Below are 24,770 nucleotides of genomic sequence, written 5' to 3' on the forward strand. Positions count from 1 at the left end.
AGATGAGCCTCGAGCGGGGCCATCTGCCTTACAGTATCATCCCCCTCGTCATAAAGACACTTTCGGAGGAAATGTGTCTTCCGCTAATATCTTGGGAATCCCAGGGTCGCGAAGCGGACAACGTCCGTTCGCTGGCTACTTGAGGGCAAGAAACAAAATGGATGCTGTATCTAAGATGGAACCCGTGGGTACAGATAGAAAAACCCACGAAACAGACGAACGGGTTAGGTTAATACAGCGAAACTGCGTACACCCACTAAACTCGTCATTTGCGGTTCGTAGATACCAGACTCGACCATATTTGTGTGAGTCGAGAACACCACTTACAATTGTCACGGAACCTCAGACGCTCCTTTTGCCCTCATGTAGGCAAGCACTAGTCGGAATCATACTCGATATTCATCAGACCATCTAGATGTTGCTGTAACATAGCTCTGTCCAACCGAGCACCTCCGGTAACAGGTGTTTGTCTTATACACGTCGTAGCACAGAGGCCATATAAGGCAGGACCACACTGTACACAAAGGCAACACGTGAACAGGAATGCCACAACAACTCCGATAATCATCAGAATCTTCCAAACCCAAGTCGACATCAGGCCCCAAAACCACCCAAGTAGCGTCCAATCCCCCACGTCCACGTGTATGGACTCAGAGATCTTATGCAACTTTGAGATGGCTTGATAGACGGTCGGAGCATTATCTGGAATGAAAATACAGCAGCTCGAATGGATCACCTTACATACCCCACCTCGATCTGCTAAGATCACGTCTAAAACCATACGGTTTTGTAACGTCATAAGTCTATCCGCCTGAAGTTCTGTGGTGATATTACCAAGGGCACTGGCAGTAATATTAGCTGTCGATTCCACCACTCGAGTCAGTTGTCTCAGGTTCCTACTATTAGCCATAGGCCCCCAAAACGGGAAGAAACCCTTGAAAAAGTCTCCTGCCTCTTGACCGGCAGTGTCCTCTTCGCTAATTACGTCTCTCACAACTCTTGTCTTGTGATAATCTGCATCTACAGTGAACGTCGGAGGCAACAAATTTGCGATAAAACATGAGCCCACAAAGTCGGGGGGCAACCATGCATACGCACGATCATGGCAGATAAAGTATGTACCCTTGGCAGCCAGAAACACAGGGGACGAGACCATCGGCAGAATGTAATTCTCGGTGCAAGCACTCTCTCCAAGTCGAGCTTTAGATCTTCGGCCACGACCCATTAGACAAAAATTACCAATGTGGGGTACGACCCATATGGGAGGCGAGCTTCTAAGCTGTTTTTCACTCGTGAGCGCACTATACTCGACCTTACTTAGGACCCTATAGGCTTGTACCTCTTCCTCTGGGATGAGCGACGGCTCATAGATATCTCTATCTAAATCTTCTATCGCTATAGACAAAGGCTTATGATACGAGCCAGGGCCAAAGTAGGGAGATCGTGGCTCTCGACTGGGGTAAGAATCTAGTGCGCTTCGAAACATTGTTTGAAATGCTCGAGCTGAACCCTGGGAACTATACGGTAAGACCAGATATGGAATTCCCTTATCCGTGGTATGTGGCATCAGCCCACACACCCAACAATTAGTAGTGTTAACCACTAACTGGTGCTGATGAAGGAGCTGAATAAAGGAGTTATTTCGGAATTCTGCACGTCTAGCCTGCTCGTGTTCGGGTAGGATATGGAAGGAATGAGGGGATGCAGTGGAGATAAGTTTAGTGTCAGAAGTAGGAGTAGGTATGGCAGAAGGTAAGAAGTACGACATCATGTAATACACCCCACCCGCCAATAGTGCAGAAACAATCAAAAGCAATACGAACATTTGAAACATAAAACATTTGGTACGAATAAGTCGTTGCAGTTTGAATCTTTGTGCCTGAGCTTCTTCCAAGTCCATCAGCTTTGAAAACGCCATCCCCTATGACCGTCCGCAACGTTTCTTGACGCACTTCGTTCTGTGTAGTAATAGTCAATCCCTAGGAGTTCCCAGGAACCGACGGTCTTTAACCTAGCGTCAAGACCTACTAACCAGAAGGGAGTACACGCGCGGCCCTACGGCCTTTATTTACAATGTATATGCAAAAATGTCTCTCAGCTGTGGAAGCAAAAATACGAGTAGAACGAAGCTCAATACATACAAAAACAGTCACAATATTACAGGTGTTCAGATTGAACAATAGCAATGTTGGGGGTAACGTAGTATATCAGGGGGAGAATCAAAAAGTATGAATTTATTAGTCTTTAACGTTAGAACGGAGAAAATAACGATGTCTCCCAGGACGTGTCTGTTCTTCAAACAACTGGTCCGGTGGCAAAACAGAGTTCTGTGGATCAGTTGAATGTTCAGATCTTGAGTTTGGTAACAAAGGTTCAACAGTATCTTCCTGCTGCACTGAGGTATCTTCGACAAGCTGTGCGTCACTGAAAGGGACAGACTTCGATATTGTTTCGGTCTCAGATGAAGCAATGCCTTTCTTCACCCACGAGTCTGCTGGTAAAGGTATAGGGACCTTCTTGGTGTGGGTGGCGTGCACCCAATGTTTACGTCCCTCCAATCGAACAGCAGTCCTCGTGGCCAGCAAGACTTGATGGGGTCCAGTGAAGCGGGGTTCCAAACTGTCTTTCCGACTAAAGTTGCGCGTCACCACCCAGTCACCAGGTTGCAGCTGGTGACCTGGACCCTCCGTCTGCGTCGGCAGTGCTTCAAAGACCTGTTGATGAATTAACCTCAGTTTAGCAGTCAGATCATGAAGATAATCAATCAACATGGGGTACTCAAGATGAGAAAACAATTTAGGTCTAGGGACCCCCCAAACATTTGCAGGACGACCGAACACTATCTCGTAGGGACTGAGCCCTACTCGGGAGTGTACTGTCGCCCTTGTTGACAATAAAGCTAAGGGTAAAGCGTCAGGCCACGAAAGACCAGTCGTAGCCTGAATCTTCGCTAGTTTTAGCTTAAGGGTGCCATTGTACCCTTCAACCAAACCAGCTGACTGAGGATGATTGGCGCTATGGAATTTTTGATTAATTCCAAGGCCCTTACACACACTCTTCATCACACTCCCCACGAACTCACTTCCGTTATCAGACCATACAATCCGAGGCATTCCATACCGAGGAAAGTATTCCTTCAGTAGGATTTTCGCAGTCGACAGGGCAGTATTGTCTTTGAGAGGATAGGCTTCAATCCATCGGGAGAACGCGCAAACCACAACTAAAACGTATTTCAGGTTATTGCATCGCTCCATATGGATGAAGTCTAATTGAATCACCTCAAAAGGACATGATGGGGGAGAAAAACTGCCAGGAGGTGTTGGGGTTCCCTTACCAGGATTGTACAACATACACACCATACAATTCTTAACCAATCGTTCAGCACATTTCGTGATACCGTCATTCTTCCACACAGGAGACAATAACTTACAAATACCTTTCACACTAATATGTGCTAACCCATGTGCCATTGTCACAACAGCCAGCACATACGCATCCGGCAACATCCATCTCTTATGTTCCGACAAATCAACCCAACAACCATTCGCATCCAACTTTCCCGTACTTTCTTTCCACTTCACCTTTTCAGTCTCGGTGGCCTCATTCTGTATCGCTTTCACACTCTCGATAGTATCCTCACACATGCTCGCCTCTGTAGGCCACCTAACCGAACTCGCCACATACATTCGGGTGCTAAGGTTTCGGGCGGTCTCCTTAGCAGTCTCATCCGCGAATGCATTACCACGACCGATATCATCCGTCACCTTACGATGTGCACTACATTTAACAATCGCTACCTGCTTAGGCAACGTGAGTGCATCCAAAAGATCATTCACAAGCTGTCCATGCTGAATCTTCGTACCATGCGATGTCATAAAACCTCTCTCCCTCCACAATCGTCCAAAGCTATGAGCGACGCCAAAGGCATATTGGCTGTCGGTAAACACATTCACACGTTTCCCTTTCGCTAACACACACGCTCTAGTGAGAGCAATCAGTTCTGCAGCCTGGGCAGAGTTCTGATTCAATCTCGCAGCTTCCACAACAGTATTCAAAGTTACAACGGCATACGCAGTAGTCACATCACCATTCGGTAATTTGAAACATGAACCATCCACATACAAAGTTCCATCCGGGTTTTCCAAAGGAGTGTTTTTAAGGTCCACGCGACCTTTTGTTTCCTCTTCAGTCCTCAAATAGCAGTCATGTTCTGCTATTTCACCTGACTCTGTGCTAATTGGTAACAAAGTTGCCGGGTTCAGAACATTGCAGCGTTTTATCTGAATATGACTTGCCAACAGCGTCAACTCATACCCAGACAACCTTGCACTCGTCAAGTGCTGGGTTTTCGTACGATTCAAAAGAGTATCAACTGCATGCGGAACCATCACCGTAAGCATATTATCCATGACCAATCCTGCTGATTGTCGGATGGACACCGCAGCTGCCGCTGTTGCTCTCAGGCAACTTGGCAATGCTCTAGCTACCCGGTCCAAGGTCGAGGAAAAATATGCACATGGACGTTGCTTTCCACCAAAAGGTTGCGTTAAAACACTCAAAGCACAACCTTCCCTCTCGTGAACATATAATGTAAACGGCTTGCTGTAGTCAGGGGTACCTAACACAGGAGCCGAACACAATGAGTCACGCAATTCGGAAAAACTCTTCTGACATTCTTCCGTACATGGCAAAGGAGTTGAAACATCCTTGCACGTAAGAGACACCAATGGTTTCGCTAACAGTGAAAAATTCGGGATCCACTGTCTTCAGTATGATGTGATGCCCAGGAAGGCACGCACATCTCTTTGGGTTGTTGGCACAGTCATTCGCGCAATTGCTGCAATTCTCTCTGGGGTCAATCTCCTTCCCTCCTTTGACAATAAGTGACCTAGATAGGTTACTTCTTGACAACAATATTGGAGTTTAGAAGGTGACACCTTGTGACGTAAGTCACAGAGATGCTGCAGCAACGACACCGTAGCAATTTTGCAAATATCCTGAGTATCTGCAGCCACCAATAAGTCATCGACATATTGGATTAAGGCCGCACCAGCCGGCAACATAAACGCATCCAGTTGACCCTTCAAGGCTTGACTGTAAATCGATGGACTCTCACAGTAGCCTTGAGGAGCACGTTTAAACCGGAAGCTACGACCACCAAGAGAAAAACCGAAAAGATCTCTGCTTTCTTCGGCAATCTGAATACTAAAGAACGCATTCTTCAGATCGATCACCGAAAACCAAGATGCAGAAGCTGGAATCAGAGTCAGTAGCGCCGTGATGTCAGGCACAACAGGGAACTGAGGAATCACAATTTTATTTACTTCCCGTAAATCGATAACAAAACGATAAACAGGGGGTTTCGAAGGATCAGTACGTTTTAAAATAGGCAGTACAGGGCTGTTGCACACGTTTCCCCGAGTTTCTTCAATAACATCTTTCTCGATCAGATCATAGATGATCGCTAACAGTGCCCGTTCACCATCAAGAGATATTCGATACTGGGGAATACGTGGCAATCGCACATTAGATTTCAACTGAACAACATAAGGGGAGATGTCGAGCAGGCCCACGTCATTGGGACCTGTTGCCCACAAAGATGTAGGAAGAGAACGCAATTCCGGTGGAAGCTTATCGAGAGACAAATACATAGGAGAGACAACCCTCTCACCTAACGTAAGCTTTACTCCCGCAGGAGAACAATACAAAGTTGCATACAAACGTTTTAGCAAATCCAGGCCCAAAAGATTTTCACCACAACCAGTAGTCAAAATCAACGGAGCTTCAAGCTCACGTGGCCCAATTGCAAGGGGCAAAGGGCGCGAAACTGGATTGCTAACAGGGGCGCCAGAGAATCCAACGGAAACATTTGTTAAGCCAGACAAAGGTGCGCCAGGGAGTTTCGAATGCATTATGGAACTTTTCGCCGCACCAGTGTCCAACAGAAAAGGCTCAACGACGCCCGATGTAGCAACTGCGACGTAAGGCCCTCTCTGATCAACCGGAACTGATACCACTCCCTCTCCTTGTCTATGGCTATCCTAATAATTACTGTCGTCAGTTCCCTGATCAACGTAATAATCATCTACATTGTACTGTGCAGATCGTCCTTGCGAGGATCCACGTTGATCAAAACAATTATTGGAATTTAATGAATTATCTGACCGATCATTCTGAGCACCACGACCTCTACCACGTGTTGTCTGCTGAGAACCACCACGAACTCCTCTAGAGGAGTTACCACTATTACGATCATTTAGAACAGGACAGTTGAATTTTAAGTGACCCTCCTGTCTACAATAGGCACACTGATTGTACCCTAACGAAGATCTTTGGGAAGAGGAGTCATTTCGAGATTGCAACCTATTCGATTGCGGCTGCGATCGATTTCGCTGCTGTGAATCATTCTGATTTGAACGCGGAGGATAGGCCTGCTGCAACAACACTTTTGTTTTGAGTTCTTTCGTCTTTTTATCAGCGCGGTCGTTCTCCTCTTTTTCTCTGTTCTCATAATACTGTGCCGTAGCCAGTATTTGAGCAGAGGTAGAAACAGCCCACGCACTCTCAGAATTCTTTAATTTATTGCTCAAGTCGGGCAATAAGTTAGAGACAAATTTATCCACGAACAACCGTTGACCACCCTCAGTGCCCATATCCTGACCACTATGGTCGATGAATGCCTCCTCAAATCTCGTAAAGAAATCAGAGACACTCTCGTCCTTTTTCTGCTTACAAGCTGACAATTTGTCCCAGTTCACCCTCATGGCTGGCATAAGTGTTTTCATTAGCGTAATTATTCTCTGTGGGAGAGCCGTAATGAGCTGTTCGGGCTTAGCCCCACCAATTTGTCGTGTATCTGCCGCCGTAAGGGCAGCCCAATCACCACCCAATTCGTTTGCATGATCTTCCTGACGAATCTTAGCCCATACCGGTTGTGGTACGACATTGCCAAACAGCATATCGATATCGGCAAGATTCATTATCGTAGCGTCTACGAGCTGCGACAATTCCTTATAGTACCCTGCAGGATTTTTGCGAGGGTCAGGCAAAGATTGCTTCACCTGTAACACTTCCGATCGTTTCCATGGGAGATGTATCCATACTCTCTGGAAATGTGCCACAATCGGGGGCTGAGCCTGAGGATTAGCTGGCATCCATACTGGAGGAACTTCCCGCATGGGAAACTGACCTGACGCATCGAACTGACTCTCAACATCCTCAACAAACAAGGCTTGAGGTATAGGAGTGGGACGAAAAGATAGCAACCGCTCAACAGCACGTCGAACGTTGGTATCCACTATCAGTCCGTTCGAGAACTGAAGCTGTAGATCAGACAAAGCGGTCAACACATCGTCAGGTGCATCGGCCGATATCTGATCGCGCAAAACCTTGCACATTTCTTCGAAAACGTATCTCTGTGTCGGAATATTAAATTGACAGAACGTATCAAGTACAGCACGTGGAGGATTTCTAAGAGGATATGTCATCCAACCCATCGCCATGTTATACAGCGCGGCACGCTCCCTATTACCGGGAAGCTGGCTACGCCTTTGAGGACCGTCCGAACCGGCGGACCCAAGAACAGGTCCAAGAGAATTAAAGAAGCTAGCCGCAACAGGAGAGGTACGACTTCGAGTAGATGGAGAAGTATAGCACAAGGGACTAACAAGAGAAGGGGTAGAGACAGAAGAAGCAACAGGAGTAAGTAGCGCAGGAGCAGTAGCGGGAGCAGGAGTATGTGGAAGTATAAGCAGAGGAGCAGTAGGAACAGCAGTAGGCAAAGGAGGAGGAACAGTCGGAAGAACGGGTGCAGGTTGAGGAACAGGTTGAGGAACAGGTACAGGGGGAACCACAGGAGCCGTGGTACCCTGTATGTACGGAGGTGGCAACTTCATAAGATAGGACATTAAAGGATCCTCAACTGATTCTTCCTTCTTATCCGACTCCATAGGCAAAGCAGGATAGCATTTATCTATGGACATACGCTGTAGCCTGTCAAACACTTCCTTTTCCTTATCCTCCTTATCACGCTGAAACTGCTCTGCTTTCTTTACAATGGTAGCCACACCATCTCTCTGATTACGTTTAGTCTGTCTAATCTCCTTCTGTCGGGCTTCTTTACGCCACAACCGAAAAGCATCAAACATTGACTTTTTCTTAAACAATTTCGCCTCGAGGTTATCTAAAATCGGGGTCTCGAAACTACCATGAGGTGGCCAACTAAGGACACCATCTTTTTTGGTGTAACGAATCCAATATTCATTAAAAGTAATAGGACCTAGTCCGTGCTTACTGTAGAGCTCATAAGTGGGAGTTCCAACCGGAGGTATCGGACACGAGTCCTCCAGTCGGGAATCCGTACCACAACGTCTGAAACAATTAAACAAAGTACAGCGACCAGGCATCTTGCACACTAGCCGTGTTCCACAAACTTCAAGGGTTACGGGATTTACCAAGTCCCAGCAAAAAAGGCAAAAACCCTCGGTTTTTGGCGGCTGCAGTCGTCAAATATCACAACAAAGTACCAAGAACCACAAATGCAATGGAACCATGCAACAACTAAGCAACCACAACCAAGAACTCTGGGAGCGACCCACAAATACTTAACTCAAAGATCGATGGCGTCGCCAGGAAGGCCCGTCAATCGTCTCGCTATACCAAGGTCTACGCCAGGCGCCAAAACAGGTCTACAGTCAGGGTAGCAGTCCGTCGCAGCCGTCAGGAGGCGGGAATCTTCGCGGGAAAAGTCTTCGGGCCACTTATTTCGACAACAGGATCGATGAAGCGGAGTGCACCTTCCCTCGGAGATTTCACACGAAGTTCCTCACGATCGTCGGGCTTGGACCGGTACCACTGATGCAGCCCTACGTTGGGCGCCAACTGAAGGACTGGGTTCTTTTAAAGACCCAGCAGTGCCAGGGGACAACACCTGAAACCTTCGTGGGTAACCTGTTTCGGCGTACAAGTGACAGAGACACAGGACACTTCCTTCGGCGTCAAAGATTCGAGGTTTATTACTGCAGGGAACACAGAAGTCACAGCAAGTACAACACGTGCAACTTGGGGAGACTGCTTCAAATTGCTGCAAGTGGGTCGCTCCTTTTATACATGTTTCTCCCATAGGGTTACACGGTACACAAAGGTTTACAACTCGGTTCCCACAATTATCCCCGAGAGGGGTCGCTTTGGTCACTTTGATACATTCAAGGTCCGGAACATAAGTGCGGAAACATTTGGCGGTTCCCAACTGTAAAAACCCATCTTCCCACCATTAGTACATTCCAATCGGCAGTAAAACAGATCGAATAAGGAACAAGGACAGGTGCAGAGGAAGATGGAAACAGTGGGGAGATCGGAAAGGGTGTAAAAGAGGAGGTATCGGGAGACACGAGCTACAGGCATCAAAGGGACGTGCCTAATGAGATGCACGGCTGAGACAATAGACTGGCACGGCAAGATGAGCCTCGAGCGGGGCCATCTGCCTTACAGTATCATCCCCCTCGTCATAAAGACACTTTCGGAGGAAATGTGTCTTCCGCTAATATCTTGGGAATCCCAGGGTCGCGAAGCGGACAACGTCCGTTCGCTGGCTACTTGAGGGCAAGAAACAAAATGGATGCTGTATCTAAGATGGAACCCGTGGGTACAGATAGAAAAACCCACGAAACAGACGAACGGTTTAGGTTAATACAGCGAAACTGCGTACACCCACTAAACTCGTCGTTTGCGGTTCGTAGATACCAGACTCGACCATATTCGTGTGAGTCGAGAACACCACTTACAATTGTCACGGAACCTCAATCCTCGACTCTAAACTCACCATGACCAAACAAGTCAACGCAGTCTCCTCTACCTGCTTCAACACCAACACCCTCCGTATGCTCCGCAAGGTCTACAGATGGATCCCGACAGACACAAGGAAAACAGTCACCCAAGCCCTAGTCAGCAGCACACTCGACTACGGAAACGCCCTCTACGCCGGAGCCCAGTCCAAGCTCATCAACAGACTGCAAAGAATCCAGTATGTCTCTGCACGCCTGATCCTTGACGTCCCGCGCCGCGACCACATCACCCCCCACCTGAGGAACCTGCACTGGCTGGCTTCCCGTCGACAGAAGAATCTCCTTCAAGCTCCTGACCCACGCACACATGCCACTCCACAAAACCGGCCCAGCCTATCTCAACAGTCGACTCTCCTTCTACGTACCCAACAGGAAACTCCGCTCTGCTGACCACGCCTAACCACGGTCCAGCGCATCTGTAGAACCACTTCCGGAGGAAGGTCCTACTTCCACCGCGCCGCCAAGACCTAGAACACCCCCCCCAGCGCCTTGAAACCCTTACGGGTAAGTAGTGCGCTTTACAAATTAACCGATTGATTGATTGATTGATCTCAAAACAGGCAGCTGGAGCTGTCCGTTTGGAGACTGGCAATAATCAACCATGCTGTTGTTAATATAGCATTTAATTCCTTGGTGCTGAATAAAGCTTGTGAGACTTGAACTCTGAACTTTCACAGGGAAGGGTAAAGCCAAGTTGGCAGATGTTGTCTTGCCTTTTGCCCTGTACAGTGCAGTGCAGGCTTTTTGGCTAGGTTCGCACTTTATAAATACTACATACATCCATGACTCGTGAGACCTGAACATTAATACTCACTTGCTATGATCTTTGGCAAATCAATGTGTCTCTGTATACCAGTTCCCTTCTACACCCAAAAAAGTAGGGTGTTTGGAAGAAGTTTAAGTGCCACTGTTAAGCCTTGTATAAAGAACAGCTCACCTAAGTGCATTTTGGGCTGTGGATTATGGTGCACTGAGTCGTGCCGGGGCTGTGGAACCGTGGGCTGTATCCAGTAGTACACAGCTAGCTGTGGGGTGGAAGGGATGCGGATTCTGGGTCACTGCACCGGATGGGCAACTCAGGAAAGGGTGAATGTAAAAGGTGGGCTTTTCTCTCCAGGCTGGTTGTAAATGCTAGGTCTTACTAGGAATTGCATTGGGGTATCGGGACTCGTGGGGGCCTGTGGTCCCAGCAGCGGGGGTGGGTGCTCAGTTAAGGAGCCTTTGAGGGTCTGTTGGGTTGTGTGGCACCACAGACTGATCTAACGATTTCGTAAGGTGGGTGGGCAACACTAACAACCCACCACTAAGTAGGGAGATCTGGCGCTCACCCCCCACAAGGTCACCGGTGCTGAGGCAAGCTAGTTCTGAGAGATTCTGCGTCCTCCGCTGGTTCTCTGCGCCACCAGGCCGCGCTTTCCAGGCCGCTTCCAGTGCTCGGGATGAGAGGGCACACTGGAGTCCCCCGGGCCGGCTTGGGTTTTTGCAGTTCCTATTTTTCCCGTCCCTGATTTAATGATTGCATCGCAGCCAGCTGTCGGCTCAGCGGCAGCTCTGACGTCAGCCAGGGTGTCCGCGAGGCGGGCCTGTATCCTATCACTGGCTCCCCGGCCCAGGGCCCATCAGTGCAGCCGGGTGGAAAGGAGATCATTAAAGGGAGGCTGGGGGGCGGGGCGTCGAACCAGTGAGGGCGGGGTCTGAACACGTCCCAAGAGAGCGGGGCGAATGAGGCGTAGGGTGCAATGCACGAGGAGAGAAATGCAGATATTCACGCATTGCCCACGTCATCTTAACACGTGTGACCTAGAGACAGGCAAGAGAGATGCAGTCAACCAAAATGAAATACCACCGTGAAAGAGGGCAGTGGCAGTACAGGCCTGCGGAGAGGGCCAGGGAAGGAAGCAAGGACACGAAGAGAAGACACAAGGAGACAGGCAGTGTGGGAGAGGCACAGGCATGGATATTCGCAGGCATGGCAGGCCCAGAGAGACAAATAGGGCAAGGCACAGAATTAGTCTAGTGAGTTGTGTTGGATAAAATAACATGAAGGTGAGAAATATGCTGAGGAGAAGGGGGGGGGGTGCCAGGGCTGAGGTGGCCGTGGGATGGAACAAAAGACAGGCAAAAGACAGCGAGACAGGTATGGATAGACCTATAAGTGTGGGACAGTGGGGCAGGCAGTGTGGACATTAGCCACAGCAGCAGTGTCGGGGAGAGAGGGAAGGAGGGTGGGTAGAGGAGAGAGGGTGAGTAATGACAACAATGAGGAAGGCGCTAGAGTTAGGGGTCAGAAATACGAAGAGCACAAAGGTAGAAGCAGTGTGATGTTCCAGATTAAAAAAGAAAAGAAAAAAAAGTCCTCGAACACTTATGCCCTTCTCCTATCCCCAAAACAAATGTATTTTGCACACATTTCTGGAAGTGGAACTGAAGGTTAGTGTCCCTTCAGATATTTTTTTGCAAGAAATGACGAAACATGGCATAGTAAAGCAGGTCTGTCCTAATAAAAATGCCAAATCAGAATCAACTTTATAGTTAAAAAAGAAAGGTTTTTCAGTGATTTCTCTATTTTCCAGTTAAGTAGGGTGATGTTTTTATGCTCAATACATTCCTCAAAACCAACAGCACCAACAAACCCATAACAGTCTCACAGCTTCGTTGAGTACTTTTGAATTGCATATCAGCCCATGAAAAGCTCCCTGAAAACGTTAAATGCGAAACTACCCCAGGAAGAATTCCATCAGCACATAAATTGCTCCAGCTGGGGACATAATGCAGGCACCTGCGGTGCAGCTGGGCCCCAAACCCTACAATAGGCCCTGCCTCAATCCTTTAAGGGGTCCTTATTAAGCTTAAGGTCAATGTATGTCTGTGAGATATGGGGACTCAACGGCCCCTCATTGCATTCTGAGTGGAGGCCCATCATTTTGCGTTACTGCAGTGGCTTCAGCGCCACCAGCAGTTAAGCGTACCCTGCGCCATCAGCTTGTAAAACGCCCATAAAACATCAGCTCATAAAATAGCTTCACTGCATGATATTCCTCAAGACCCCATGTAAAATGCCCACAGGTGTCCCCTCGTGAAAAGACCCCTTGTCGAAAGCTTGTGAATGAATTCCCAACTCCTTATGAAATGCCTCTGTGCCTTGGTCTCCTGAAATATCCCACGTGTCATCAGTTCCTGAAATGTCCCCAGTGAGAGCATCGCTTACAATTTCCTGACTGCACGAGCTCATTATTATGCTACTGAGTCACCAGCTCATGAAATGTTCTCTGTGCCTTCAGATCACCGAATGACTTCTCCCCTTTTAGCTCATGAAATGCTTCTGGTGCCCTCAGCTCATGAAGTACTCCAGTGGTCAATTCACCAAACGATAATAGATCCATTCTCCTTTGATGAATTGACTATCGCTTGGAAGCCGAATGGATCTCAGCTTCTCTCTCCCCTAACTGATTATAAGTACTCCAGTGGTCCTCATTTAAAATGCCATGAGCTTCATGCCCATGTGCCATCAGCCTATGAAATGCCACCAGCTAGTTAAATACCTAGAGTGCCATCAGCTCCTCAAACACTTCCAATGACACCAGCTCATTAAATGTCTGAAGTGTCCTCTGCTCATGAAATGCTCTCCATGCATCATGTTTATTGAATAAGCTGAAAGCCAACATGCCATGGACTATGCTTGTGCCATCATCTGGTGAGAAGTGCTGCACCAACAAATGATGGACGGAATGCTGAATGAATCAAACATTCTCCCCCAGTCAAAGATCAGAGGTAAATCTGTCATTCTTTTGCTTACTACACCACCCGAGTTTGGACCCAACCATATGCAAATCAGCCTTGACCTTGCTCTTCATGGGAACAGTCCAGCCCAAACTGCCAAGCCAGTTCTTCCCTGGACCGTAAACAAGCATCCTTGGACTGGTTTCGGGCTAACACTCATCAGCCAGGCTAGCTTGAATCCAGTGGCAAAGTGAGCAAGGAACCCAAGTCTGGGCATACCCATCCCATTCAGGGCGAAAAGTGCTTCAGCAACAAATGATGGATGTAGTGCTGAATTAATCAAACATTCACCCCCTGTCAAGAGATCTCAGTTAAATCCATTGTTCTTTTGCTCACCACACCATCTCCCTTGATGAACAGGGTCAAGACTGATTTGCATATGACTGGTTCCAAACTGAGGTGGCGTAGTGAGCAAAAGAGCAATGGATTTAACTCAAATCTGATGGTGGTGCCCACAAGATGCACGTAACCTGGGAGAGAACTTTATTCTCTGAGGCCTAAACCTGTAATATTGTTGTAGCCTGTGGGATAGCTTTGGAATGTGAGAGCTTAGCTGTAAGCAGGCGCAATCCGTGCAGGTAACAGTGGTAGGGCGGTGGAGCCCCTTGTAAGGGGGGATTTCGAGGGACGATGTTGAGGGAAAATTGAATAAGTAATTTTCCCTCTGCATCGTCCCTCGAAATCCCCCCTTACCCGGCCGCACCGTCCCACTGCTGTTAACTGCACGGACCGCGGCTGGCTGTAAGTAGTGTGTAACATAATGAACGGCTGTGCTGTTTGAGGTTTGAGCCTGTAAGATCCATGTAACCTTAGGGGTAGCTCTGCTAACTTATTTCTGAACCTGTAAGATCTGTGAAACTGGTCGGTCACTTAGCTGTCTAAGGCCCTAAGTAGTAAGATGAGTAAATAGAGGGGCAGAGCTTCTGCACAAAGTCAGAGTCTGTAAGATAACTCACCTGTGAGATTGTTCTACTGTTGAGGGTCAGACCACCTGAGAACTCTGTAAGCTGTGCTATAGGGCAACTGTCTGAAGCTTAAACCTTTAACCTGTAATAAGCTTTGTACCTCTGAGATCTGGTTCATAATCTATATCCGTGGGCCTGTAAAATCTGCATAATTTGAGTGGTGTGCTGCTGTCTGCACGTCATTCTGTCTAACCAGAGGGATGCCCTGCTGTCTGGTCTGTGATGCTCTATGTGACTCTGGGGATGGCTTTACTGTCGTTGTCAAAGACCTTAAGCAATTTGGCAACCGAAAGGTACAAAGGGCCGGCATCTTGTCAAGGAGGCTCAACTGGTAGCCCACTTTAACCTGAGAAGGCAGTGCTTCTGAGAGGCCAGATGGGATGTAGCAGAGTCAGTCAAATGTCAAAGTCATTTAGGGGATACTTTGGGTTCCTGACTGACATTATGAAAAGTGAAAGAGAGAAAGCGCCATTTGATACAAGCATTGGCAAAACCATTAGGTCTCACCTATGTTAGAGCTAGTGGCTTTGCCAATGCCCTTTAGCCAAGTTGTACATTTGCATGGCTAAAGGTTAGGAGCATAGAGTGGAGTGGAGTGGGGTAGAGCAGAATGGCATATGGTAGAGTGGAGTGGCTTAGAGTAGAGTGAAGTGGCATAGGGTACAGTGGAGTGGCGAAGAGTGGCTAATGTTCAGCTTCCGCCAGTGGTGCAGTGCTGATTATTATGTAATGATGGCTTGAAAGTGGAATGCGAATGTGTATAGTGCATGTGCCTAAATAATTTGGGCACTATAATGGTGCACAAAAAGACTTCCTCACCGTTTGTGTCGCTCCACAGGGAAGAAAGGGCAACATGACCACAAGTGTACGGCAAAGTGCTAAGAATGCGCATGACGAAAGCCACCAGGGGCCCCTGGAGTGCACAGGCTCAATTGATAATACACTCGGGACCGTGCCAAGAAATATAAGGAACTTTCTGGGAAGGAGCAGGCTCCAGCATAGAGAGAGTAGGGCAGTAAGAAAAGGGTTGACTCCAGGGAATATCTCGCTCGGTCACAAACCAGGTCCGTGGTAAGCCTTGAGATGCCAAATGGTAGGTGAGCCACAAATGACTGTTTGGAGGGAACTAAAAGCTGACATTTCACTCACAGCTCAAGCCCGGCTTTTGTAGGAGTTTACCCAAAAACTATTATACATCCAAGGAATTTAATAGTATCAAAGATCGGACTGCTGTTTCACTGGAAAGTCAATAACAAATGGATGCAAATCTCCAGCCTGGATTTTTTGGACGATTCAGAGGAAAGTAATAACCCACACTCCACACTTTCAATATTCAATATTGCTTTATTTCGATTTTGGTTGCAAATCATAAAAGCATACATTACAACCATACATATTTCATAATTACATACTATCATTTAAACATTTATGATACATTTAAAAGCATTACTTGTTAGGTCTGTAAAATTACAGTTTCAGTTTGTTCTTCTGAGTGTTCAAGGGTTAAGCGATGGCAGACAACACGTTTAAGAAAGTTTGACACTAAGAATACCAAGCGCTCACCCTGTAACAACTCCACACTTAACCCTGCCTCTTTTTAGATAATCTGAAATTTCAGAAATCAAAGCAATTCTATTAACCCTTTCGCTGCTGATGACGAGCTCAGCTCGTCATCACCCACGAGTGTCGTGTGCTGATGACGAGCTGAGCTCGTCATATCTGCACCAGAATCGCAATTTGCAGCACAGCGCAAAAATCCCCACAGCAGCCATGTGGTTAATGCAGATTTGATAAAGTAAACTGCTATTCTCTCCCCCCACACGAGACGACCCCTTTAAATGATTTTAGAAGGCGAGCTATTTAGAGCATACACATGAATGAAGTAACAGATAGGACGCTGCTTCTCAGAACAGAGAAGCTGAGAATCACACGCAATTCTTTTCCTTGCAAAATGTATCATGTTTAGGATTTCTCACTCTTGTACTTGTTTTCTATAATGCACCTCAATGGAAGATGAATGTCTCCCATTTTTTTCTACATCTTCTTTTTTAGTCTTCTCAAATGTCCGCATGTATGCATGTACAGGCTGCTGCTGTACAGACTTCCATACAAATGAGCCAACTCAAGCAGCCACACTTTGCTCCATCAAAAGCAAACAAGTAAAAAAAAGCACTATGGAGGGACCACCAAGAAGGGAGAGTGGGAAGGGGGAAGAAATAGTGCCACATTCATGTCGGCAACAGCGGACAAGCACTGATTAACTTGAATCAATCTGTGCTTGGTCCGTGCTCCTCAGAAAGGATCATAAGTGATGGTTTCTCACCACTGGCTAATGAAAAGGACTGTAAAGAAGGACACTGAAGCCAACAAATGGTAAGCAATGGGCGGCTCCAAGCCCTTTTTGTAAACAACAGTGTCTCACAAGTGAGAGTGCATGCGTTAGCGCATGCTCTCAGAGGATCGACCCTTATAATGGACAATTTTATTTTAGAGTACCTGGATCACAAGGGCCTTTAGGAGGTTGTACCACGTGAGGAGGAAAGCAGGAACCACAAGACCACCCTAGTCTGTTTCATAGAACTCAGGAGAGAGGAGAAATTGAGGTCCCCTTCTTAAGGATATGCCAAGATAAATTTGGATCAAGTATTAAAATCCCAGCAGCATTCCACATGTTTATCATAGCATACAACCTAAAAGGAAGAAAATTAGTGTGCTGTAATCATGTATGTTGACACTAACTACATTTCATTTTCATGTTCCCTTTATGCGATCTTTAATCCATGTTGACGTCTTTCCATATGTCTGCAGACCATAAAACAAAAAAGTGACAATATGCATGTAAAGCACAATGCCTCAAACCCATAAACACAAATAATCTTCATCAATAAAATAGGATGGATAACTACTCTGTAAAATACAGTGAGCTATAGAAATGAACTGATGAGGTCCGGAGTCACAATAAAATTGTTAAAATCAGTTGGAAATTTACACCGCTGCTTGAAGATTTCTTTTACACTTACAGTGCTTAATTTGGGCCAGTGGGGCAAACCTGCATGTATTTTTGATGACCAGAAATTATTATTCCGAAACAGACATTGATTGAGAGCAAGAGAGGGAAAGAGAAACACAGGGGACAGACAGGGGCAGAGAAAGACGGAAAAAATCACCACAAAGCGAGAAAGCAGGAACTTACAAAAGCGAGATAAAGGGAGAGGGAGTCGCTGTCAGTGGACTAAAGAGGCATGAGGTGGATCGTGACTACGCATTAGGCACGCCGAAGTTTAATAGCCCCGCCTTCGAGCTTCTGAGCACCAGCACTCATTATTTTGTAAATTAAGTCCTGTACACTTGTTCCCAATTCATAAACCTTTCCAGGAGGGTCCTTGGTAAGCTGCACTAGTCGCAGCTTTCTTGACCTACTTCTAGAAAAAATCTTGCTGCTTTTTCAGGTGTAGCATTGTCCCAGTATGAAATTGTACGCACCGTACCACTCGGTATTTGGAAATGAGAGCAGCGGTGTGTAATTACGTTTTCTATTTCCTGTTTCTCTACAGAGAAACCCCTTTCCCAACACTTCCACCAAGTAAGAGGGTGTTAAATTCCTTATCCCACATAGGAAGGGAATTTGCAGGAGCAAACCTTCAAACAAGGGGGTTGAGAGCAGAGTGTGAATTCCCTCAAGCTGGTGTGTTATGGTTGTTCACAAACTCACATGGCAAACCCTGCTTAACTAAGCTCCCTTTGTGCCCCTTGTGCAAGATGCACCCATTTACAATTGTACACAGTTGTGGTGTTCAATTATTGAGGTGTAAAAGGATTTACACCTGCTAGGAATTTTTTGTGAATACCTTTCAAGAGTTAGTCCAGTTAGTTTCAGACATAAAATTACAAGCCTGGCCTATTACATTGTATGACAGCAACAGTTTGTCAGACCCCACTTGTTGAATTCTCAACGATGAAATACTTTGTGATTATCAAAGTTGAAAGTACATATTTGACCAACCTCTAAGGGAGAGAACTGCCATTTCCCCCTTTTGTGATTTAAAATGGACTACCTGCAGGCAACAAAGAGTGTCTCAATCCACAGGGCTTTTTTTGACAGCTACGAGTTAAGCTGGACAAATCCCAGGAGGACTCTTTATGGAAGTTCCAGTCCTATATCTTTGTAACGCTATTTTTGTTAGCAAAATTTGAGGATCACATGGGTCTCTTCTTCTAGTGGTTTGTTAGATAATGAACCCTGATCTTGCTTTTTTTAGGTCTTGCTTGACAACACCGTTGTCGGCATGGCATATATTAGCAATTCTTTAAAATACACCTAGATGAATAATTTGGCTCCACCCAGATTACGACTCTCACCTCATGCTGTTAGCTGTGTGGTGTATCATTTCTACTTCCAGGAGGTGCTTCCATTAGAATGCACGAAGGACTATTTTACTTTTGAAAAGTACACTTAATCAAAACACTGTTGTCACATTTAATATTTTTTTCTACATATATTCTATACAGAAGGCAACCCTTTTTTCTACGTTTCCCCAGAATTGGCAAAGCCACTAAGGATAGCTTCAATGTAATAACCTTGATTTGTGACTGTCCTTGTTGATATGCGTTCGCACATTAGAGCCGATCTATTGATTTTGCTAGTGTTTGCTCCCAAAAACATACATCCAGTTACCTTGCAAGATTGCTTGTTATTTTCCCTCTTATTTTTTTAACTGTATTTCTTATTTGTTTAAAGAGTATTTCCTCAACCACATATTATGTAAGGTTGGTAAACTACATGCATGAGGTATGATGCGATTACAATATTGAGATATATATTCTCCTTATTTTTATTCTATGACGTACTGTGATATGAAGGAATGGAGGAGTGGTTGCTCTGAAAGTGACCTGGACTGTTCCTATTCGAGCAGGGTCAAGGCTGATTTGCATATGAATTGGTCTAAACTGAGGTGGCATGGTGAGCAAAAGAACGGTGGGCAAAAGAATACTGTTCTGGAATACTAACCCAAGTGATTGCCAGTTGTCAGACAAACTGCAAGCATTCCTCCCATCACCTCTTGTGTGTTTGATGCACCGCCCTAAATGGCAAAGGTATACCCAGATGTGGGTCCCTGCTCGCTGTGCAACTGAAACGAAGCTACACCCGACTGAAAAGCTGCAGTGGGGGCAAAAGTGATCTTGGGTGGCTGGTGTTCTGGTTCAGAGAGGACCTGGCCTGGAAATTTGGGCTGGACTGTTCCTATTGGGACAAGGTCAACACTGATTTGCATATGGCTGGGTAGGTGGCATGGTGGACAAAAGAATGATGGGTTAGAATGCTACCTCGAGCGACTGTCAGTGGTTAGACAAATTGCAAGCGTTCCTCTCTTCGTCTTTTGTGTGTTTGATGCTGTGAAAGTACGCCTTTTGCCTCTAGGGGGTGCTGACTGCCATCAGACCACCCAATGATATTACAGGCTCCCCATTTGTCGACGTTTTGTGACATTACCCAGGCAGGAATGAAAATTGATAGCATTTATATAATGTACACTGCCCCACAGGGCCTCTTGGTGCCCTGTAACTAACTCTCTCTCACTCTACAGATGTACATATATAGAAATACATTTTTCTAAAGCCCCTCGTAGTGCATGCATCACAAGAATCGACAACACTGTGTACTGGCCACAAATATTTTATTGGGTCAGCTGTTCGGACGCGTTTCGCCTGACCAGCAGGCTTGAGCACCAATAGTTTTATGTTCGTAAAGCGGCCATTTTAAACCAACGTGTACAGATTCAAAGCTTCACGTGATACAACTACAAACACAGTGTATTAGAAAACAGACTCGTAGTTTTACATTACGACATGTTTCGCAAGAATTTACAAATATCCTCTGCAGTGTACTATTCATACTAAAATTCTTACACTTTATCTTAATTAAAGTGTAACTATACCGCTAACTCTCAGTAAAGCAATGCGGGATGGAGAAGGAGACCGAGCAAATTTAGAGCGCTCTCCTCAACTTTCATCCAACTTTATTGTTACCTATGCACACTTACTATGAACAAAACTTAATACAAAATGTCAAGCGTTTATTAGGCAGAAACGTACCTTTAGGTGGGCTACACAACTCGCTCCCACCTATCTCGCAGAGATGTTTATGCAACATCTGGACCTCAATTCCTAATTGCGCCCCAGTGGGCAATACATTCAACAGAGTCTGTCTTCAAAGCCGCGATAACACAAAAAATTAGAAGTATGGAGCACATAATCAATTTGTACGATGTGCATATTGTCCGCAACTTTAACAGCCACCTTGTGCGCTCTCAAACTATTCTTAGTCTGCCCAACTAGGTTATGTAAGCTCTTATCTATATCTATGCACAATATTCTACTGGCCATCACAAAGTACGCAGCATTGCCAGGAAATCATTTGTTTTGTGTTACTGAGGCTTTGAAGACAGACTCTGTTGAATGCATTGCCCACTGGGGCGCAATTAAGAATTAAGGTCCTAATGTTGCATAACCATCTCTGCGAGGTAGGTGGGAGCGATTCGTGTAGCCCACCTAAATGTACGTTTCTGCCTAATAAACACCTCACATTTTGTATTAAGTTTTGTTCATAGTGAGTGCGCATAGGTAACAATAAAGTTGGATGAAAGTTGAGGAGAGCGCTCTAAATTTGCTCGGTCTCCTTCTCCATCCTGCATTACTTTACTGAGAGTTTGCGGTATAGTTACACTGTAATTAAGATAACGTGTAAGAATTTTTGTATGAATAGTACACTGCAGAGGATGTTTGTAAATTCTTGCAAAACATGTCCTAATGTAAAACTACAAGTCTGTTTTCTAATACACTGTGTTTGTAGTTGTATCACGTGAAGCTTTGAATCTGTACACGTTGGTTTAAAATGGCCCCTTTACGAACATAAAACTATTGGTGATCAAGCCTGTTGGTCAGGCGAAACGCGTCCGAACAGCTGACCCAATAAAATATTTGTGGCCAGTACACAGTGTCTTCGATCCTTGTGATGCATGCACTACGAGGGGCTTTAGAAAATTGTGAGGACCTGTCTTTGGTGGTCCAGTGAAGGCGACACACCCGCTGTTAAGGCATGAGGCGGCTTTACCAAAGTACGGAGTTTTGATATATAAATACATATTCATCCAAAATGTACCGCTATAGAAAATACGTTTTTCTGGAAGGGTGCACGTGGTGTGAAAAGCTGCATGTACAAATCATATTCAAAGCTTGTAATTACAAAGTAGGGGCTTCAAGAATATCTGCACCACGGGATTGAAGTGCATAACCCCTCCAAGACTTGCATGCCATATTTTGCTGTTTTACAATATGCTGTGGTAAGAAAGGGAATTGCATGTTGTTTTGTACTTCTACCGATTTTGTTTTTTTATTAATCGCGGCCTATAAACAATAAGAAAAAGTTTACGTTTTGTTGTTCCACAAGTGAATGGGCCTGTTATTGATGGGGGTCATAATCTGATGTAACCTGTTGAAGCACAGTTTATGTTTGCCCCCTTCATTCTTTTGTACTTCTTGTTCATCCTCTACAACTTTAGGTTCAGGTTCCAAAGAGCTCCCCCTAGATCACATGATACCATCTCTAATTTCTGTAATGACATCAAACTAAATTTTGTCCCTTTACAGTGGTAATTGAGGTCACTTAATACCAAAAGTTACCCTAGATTACACGAGACACTGGAAAATATTATATATTTTTTTAACTTGTATTTAAAAATAAAAAATAATGCAAAAACTGGTTGTTCTGCACACATTTATAAAAACATGAAATGGCCCTCATTTATTAATATTCTGTATCATTACAAGAAATGCCGGCTAGCATTTAACACACGTAGTTTGGTAATGGTATCTGGTTACAAGGTTTTCAACCACAAGACATACAGTATTGTCAATGTAGATGGGTGTTAGTTATGTTAAAACGAGTGACTGTTCAAAAATGACAGGTGATGAACATATAGGAAACATTTGCTACAGGAGATTGAAATTGAACCACAATTGACATTTCAATTTTATCCTGTTCAGTATGTCACATCTACATAAGTAATGTGTTGTTCAGCTCCCATTGTCTGTTGCGTGAAACAAGAAAAAACAGTACATTTATGAGCGGTGTGATTTTGTTCAATTTCCTTGTTTTTCTTAGTTACTCTACACGTCATCCTTGTCTTTCATTCAGTGATTTGTCGATTTACACACTCATTAGCTGAGTTGGAATTGGTCAGTTGTTCTACTGTGGTTCCTTTCATAGAGGGGAAAAACAGAAGCGCCACAAGTTCCAATTGGGCACTTCTTTGGTGTTAGTTGTCCAACTAACACCATCTCTCAGAACTTAAAGTTCATATTCTGTGTCTCTGACTAGTAAAAATGGCCATTTTAGGCCTTGTGTGTTGAAAGTGAATGTCTAACCAGGAACCTGTGGTAAACATCTTTGTGCAGGCCTCCGTTCAGTAGATCTCCAGACACTCATGGTGTTATTCTGTCTCTTACAGAGGAAACCTATCAGCAATTGGCCAAAGAAACCTTGGAAGAATTGGACTGGTGTCTAGACCAACTGGAAACCATTCAGACATACCGGTCGGTCAGTGATATGGCTTCCACCAAGGTAGGATATCTCCAATGCTGTATCTTTTTATCAGTGGATACTTGTTGCAAAATGTAGATGAACTATTTGCATTTGGGAAGCTGTGCATAAAAATGAGTGAACTTGAAAGCCCAGGATGGACCAGGATTGTTGTTGCCTACATTGCTTTCAAAGCTGCTCTTTTGTGCGTCGGTGTTGGAATGGTTTTACATTGCCAGTAGTCTCTCTCGATTTGGGCTTCCACAATGGTTATATCTTGTCAAATAGCTGGTGTTGAGTAGATGTGTGGTTTGCCAAAAAGATGTCTCTAGGCATTGCAGGTGTACCTATTATGAACACAACAAGTCCTCTTGTGTGCATCATGGTAACTCTCAAATAAGTTGTTTTTTTCTGATCAGAAGGACTAAGAACGAATAATAAGTTGAAGCAGACCAACCCACGAATAAATCTAAAATTGTTGACCCTGCCTAAAATGTAGTAACAATTCTGAGACTTTGACAGGGGTTCTAAATTATCCTCTTTGTTTAAAACAGGCATTGAACACGCTACTTGGGTGGTGATTATGTTGCACTCCTTAGGACTTATTGTGTTCTGATTTTCTGTTCAGTGTGTCCTGGTAGGAAGCAATTTCGCCCTTGATTTCCCTTATTTATGATTCGTCGTGTCTGTTCTGAAAAGGAGGCCATGCTGTTTATTTTGCTCTATATCACAAATGTTACTAGTTAGACGGGGGCTACTTTGGAGGCTGTCAACCAGCAGCAAAACTTTGCTTAGGAGCCATGGCCAATTGGATGCTAAGTATCAGATGCAGCATCTCCTGGAGTTACTCGATGGATTGAGAAAGTCTGTGTAAATTGTCATGAATGTAGGGCAGCCTCATTTCAAGCTGTCTTGTGTTCATGTTTATTGCTTAAAGAAAAAGAACCACTGTCCTAAGTGGGGAGAGCAGAAAAAAGCGTACCACCTAGCATTCAGAAAGCAACTTAAAACTTGGATATTCGACAAGTAATTCCCATCCCTTCTTCAAGCGCCTTGAGACCCTCTGGGTATGTAGCGCGCTATATAAATAATTTGACTTTGACTTTGACAACCATGTTTTATGGCCCTAAAAGTTTGATTTAAAGATATCGGAGATAGACTCTAGGGTTCAGGAGACTCCTAGGCCTGGTGTTATCTAGTCAATCTTATTTCCAAAAAGATGGAATGCACAGCCTCAGGTCCTCTTGTTCCTTCTGCCTTCAAGGTATCTTCCCATGCAAGTGGACCCATCTCGTCTAAACTCTCTTCCCTCTCTGAGTCATGCTGAGGTGCAGCCTCCCCTTTTCAGTGATTTGTAAATATTTGTTACTGTGCAACTTCAGTTTGGAGGACTTTGGCAGACAAAACTACATAGTTTGCTAATGGCACCTCCACACTACTTGGCACTTCAACAACATCAAGCAAAGCTTGGGATGAAGGTGTATTGGTCTCCCACTGGACTTTGTACTCTATGTTGCTATTTGAAGGTAGCAGTGACTTTTGTCGATAAGGCGAGAACTTAATAGCTGAAGATTTTGACATTGTGAACTACAACAGTATCTTTCA

At 45.2% G+C, this 24,770-nt stretch overlaps 1 protein-coding gene across 3 annotated transcripts in view; it reads left to right on the forward strand.

The window, feature by feature from the left end:
• PDE4A (phosphodiesterase 4A) overlaps positions 1-24,770 on the forward strand; it is a 1,006,014-nt gene that overhangs the window by 762,288 nt on the left and 218,956 nt on the right. For all 3 annotated transcript variants that reach the window (XM_086959060.1, XM_086959061.1, XM_086959062.1), the window contains exon 6: positions 23,095-23,207. In XM_086959060.1, the coding sequence (XP_086815186.1) occupies positions 23,095-23,207 (113 nt within the window). The remainder of the gene's footprint in view (positions 1-23,094; positions 23,208-24,770) is intronic.

Source organism: Lissotriton vulgaris, chromosome 1_1 (genome assembly GCF_964263255.1).
Source record: "Lissotriton vulgaris chromosome 1_1, aLisVul1.2, whole genome shotgun sequence".
NCBI classification, from domain to species: domain Eukaryota; kingdom Metazoa; phylum Chordata; class Amphibia; order Caudata; family Salamandridae; genus Lissotriton; species Lissotriton vulgaris.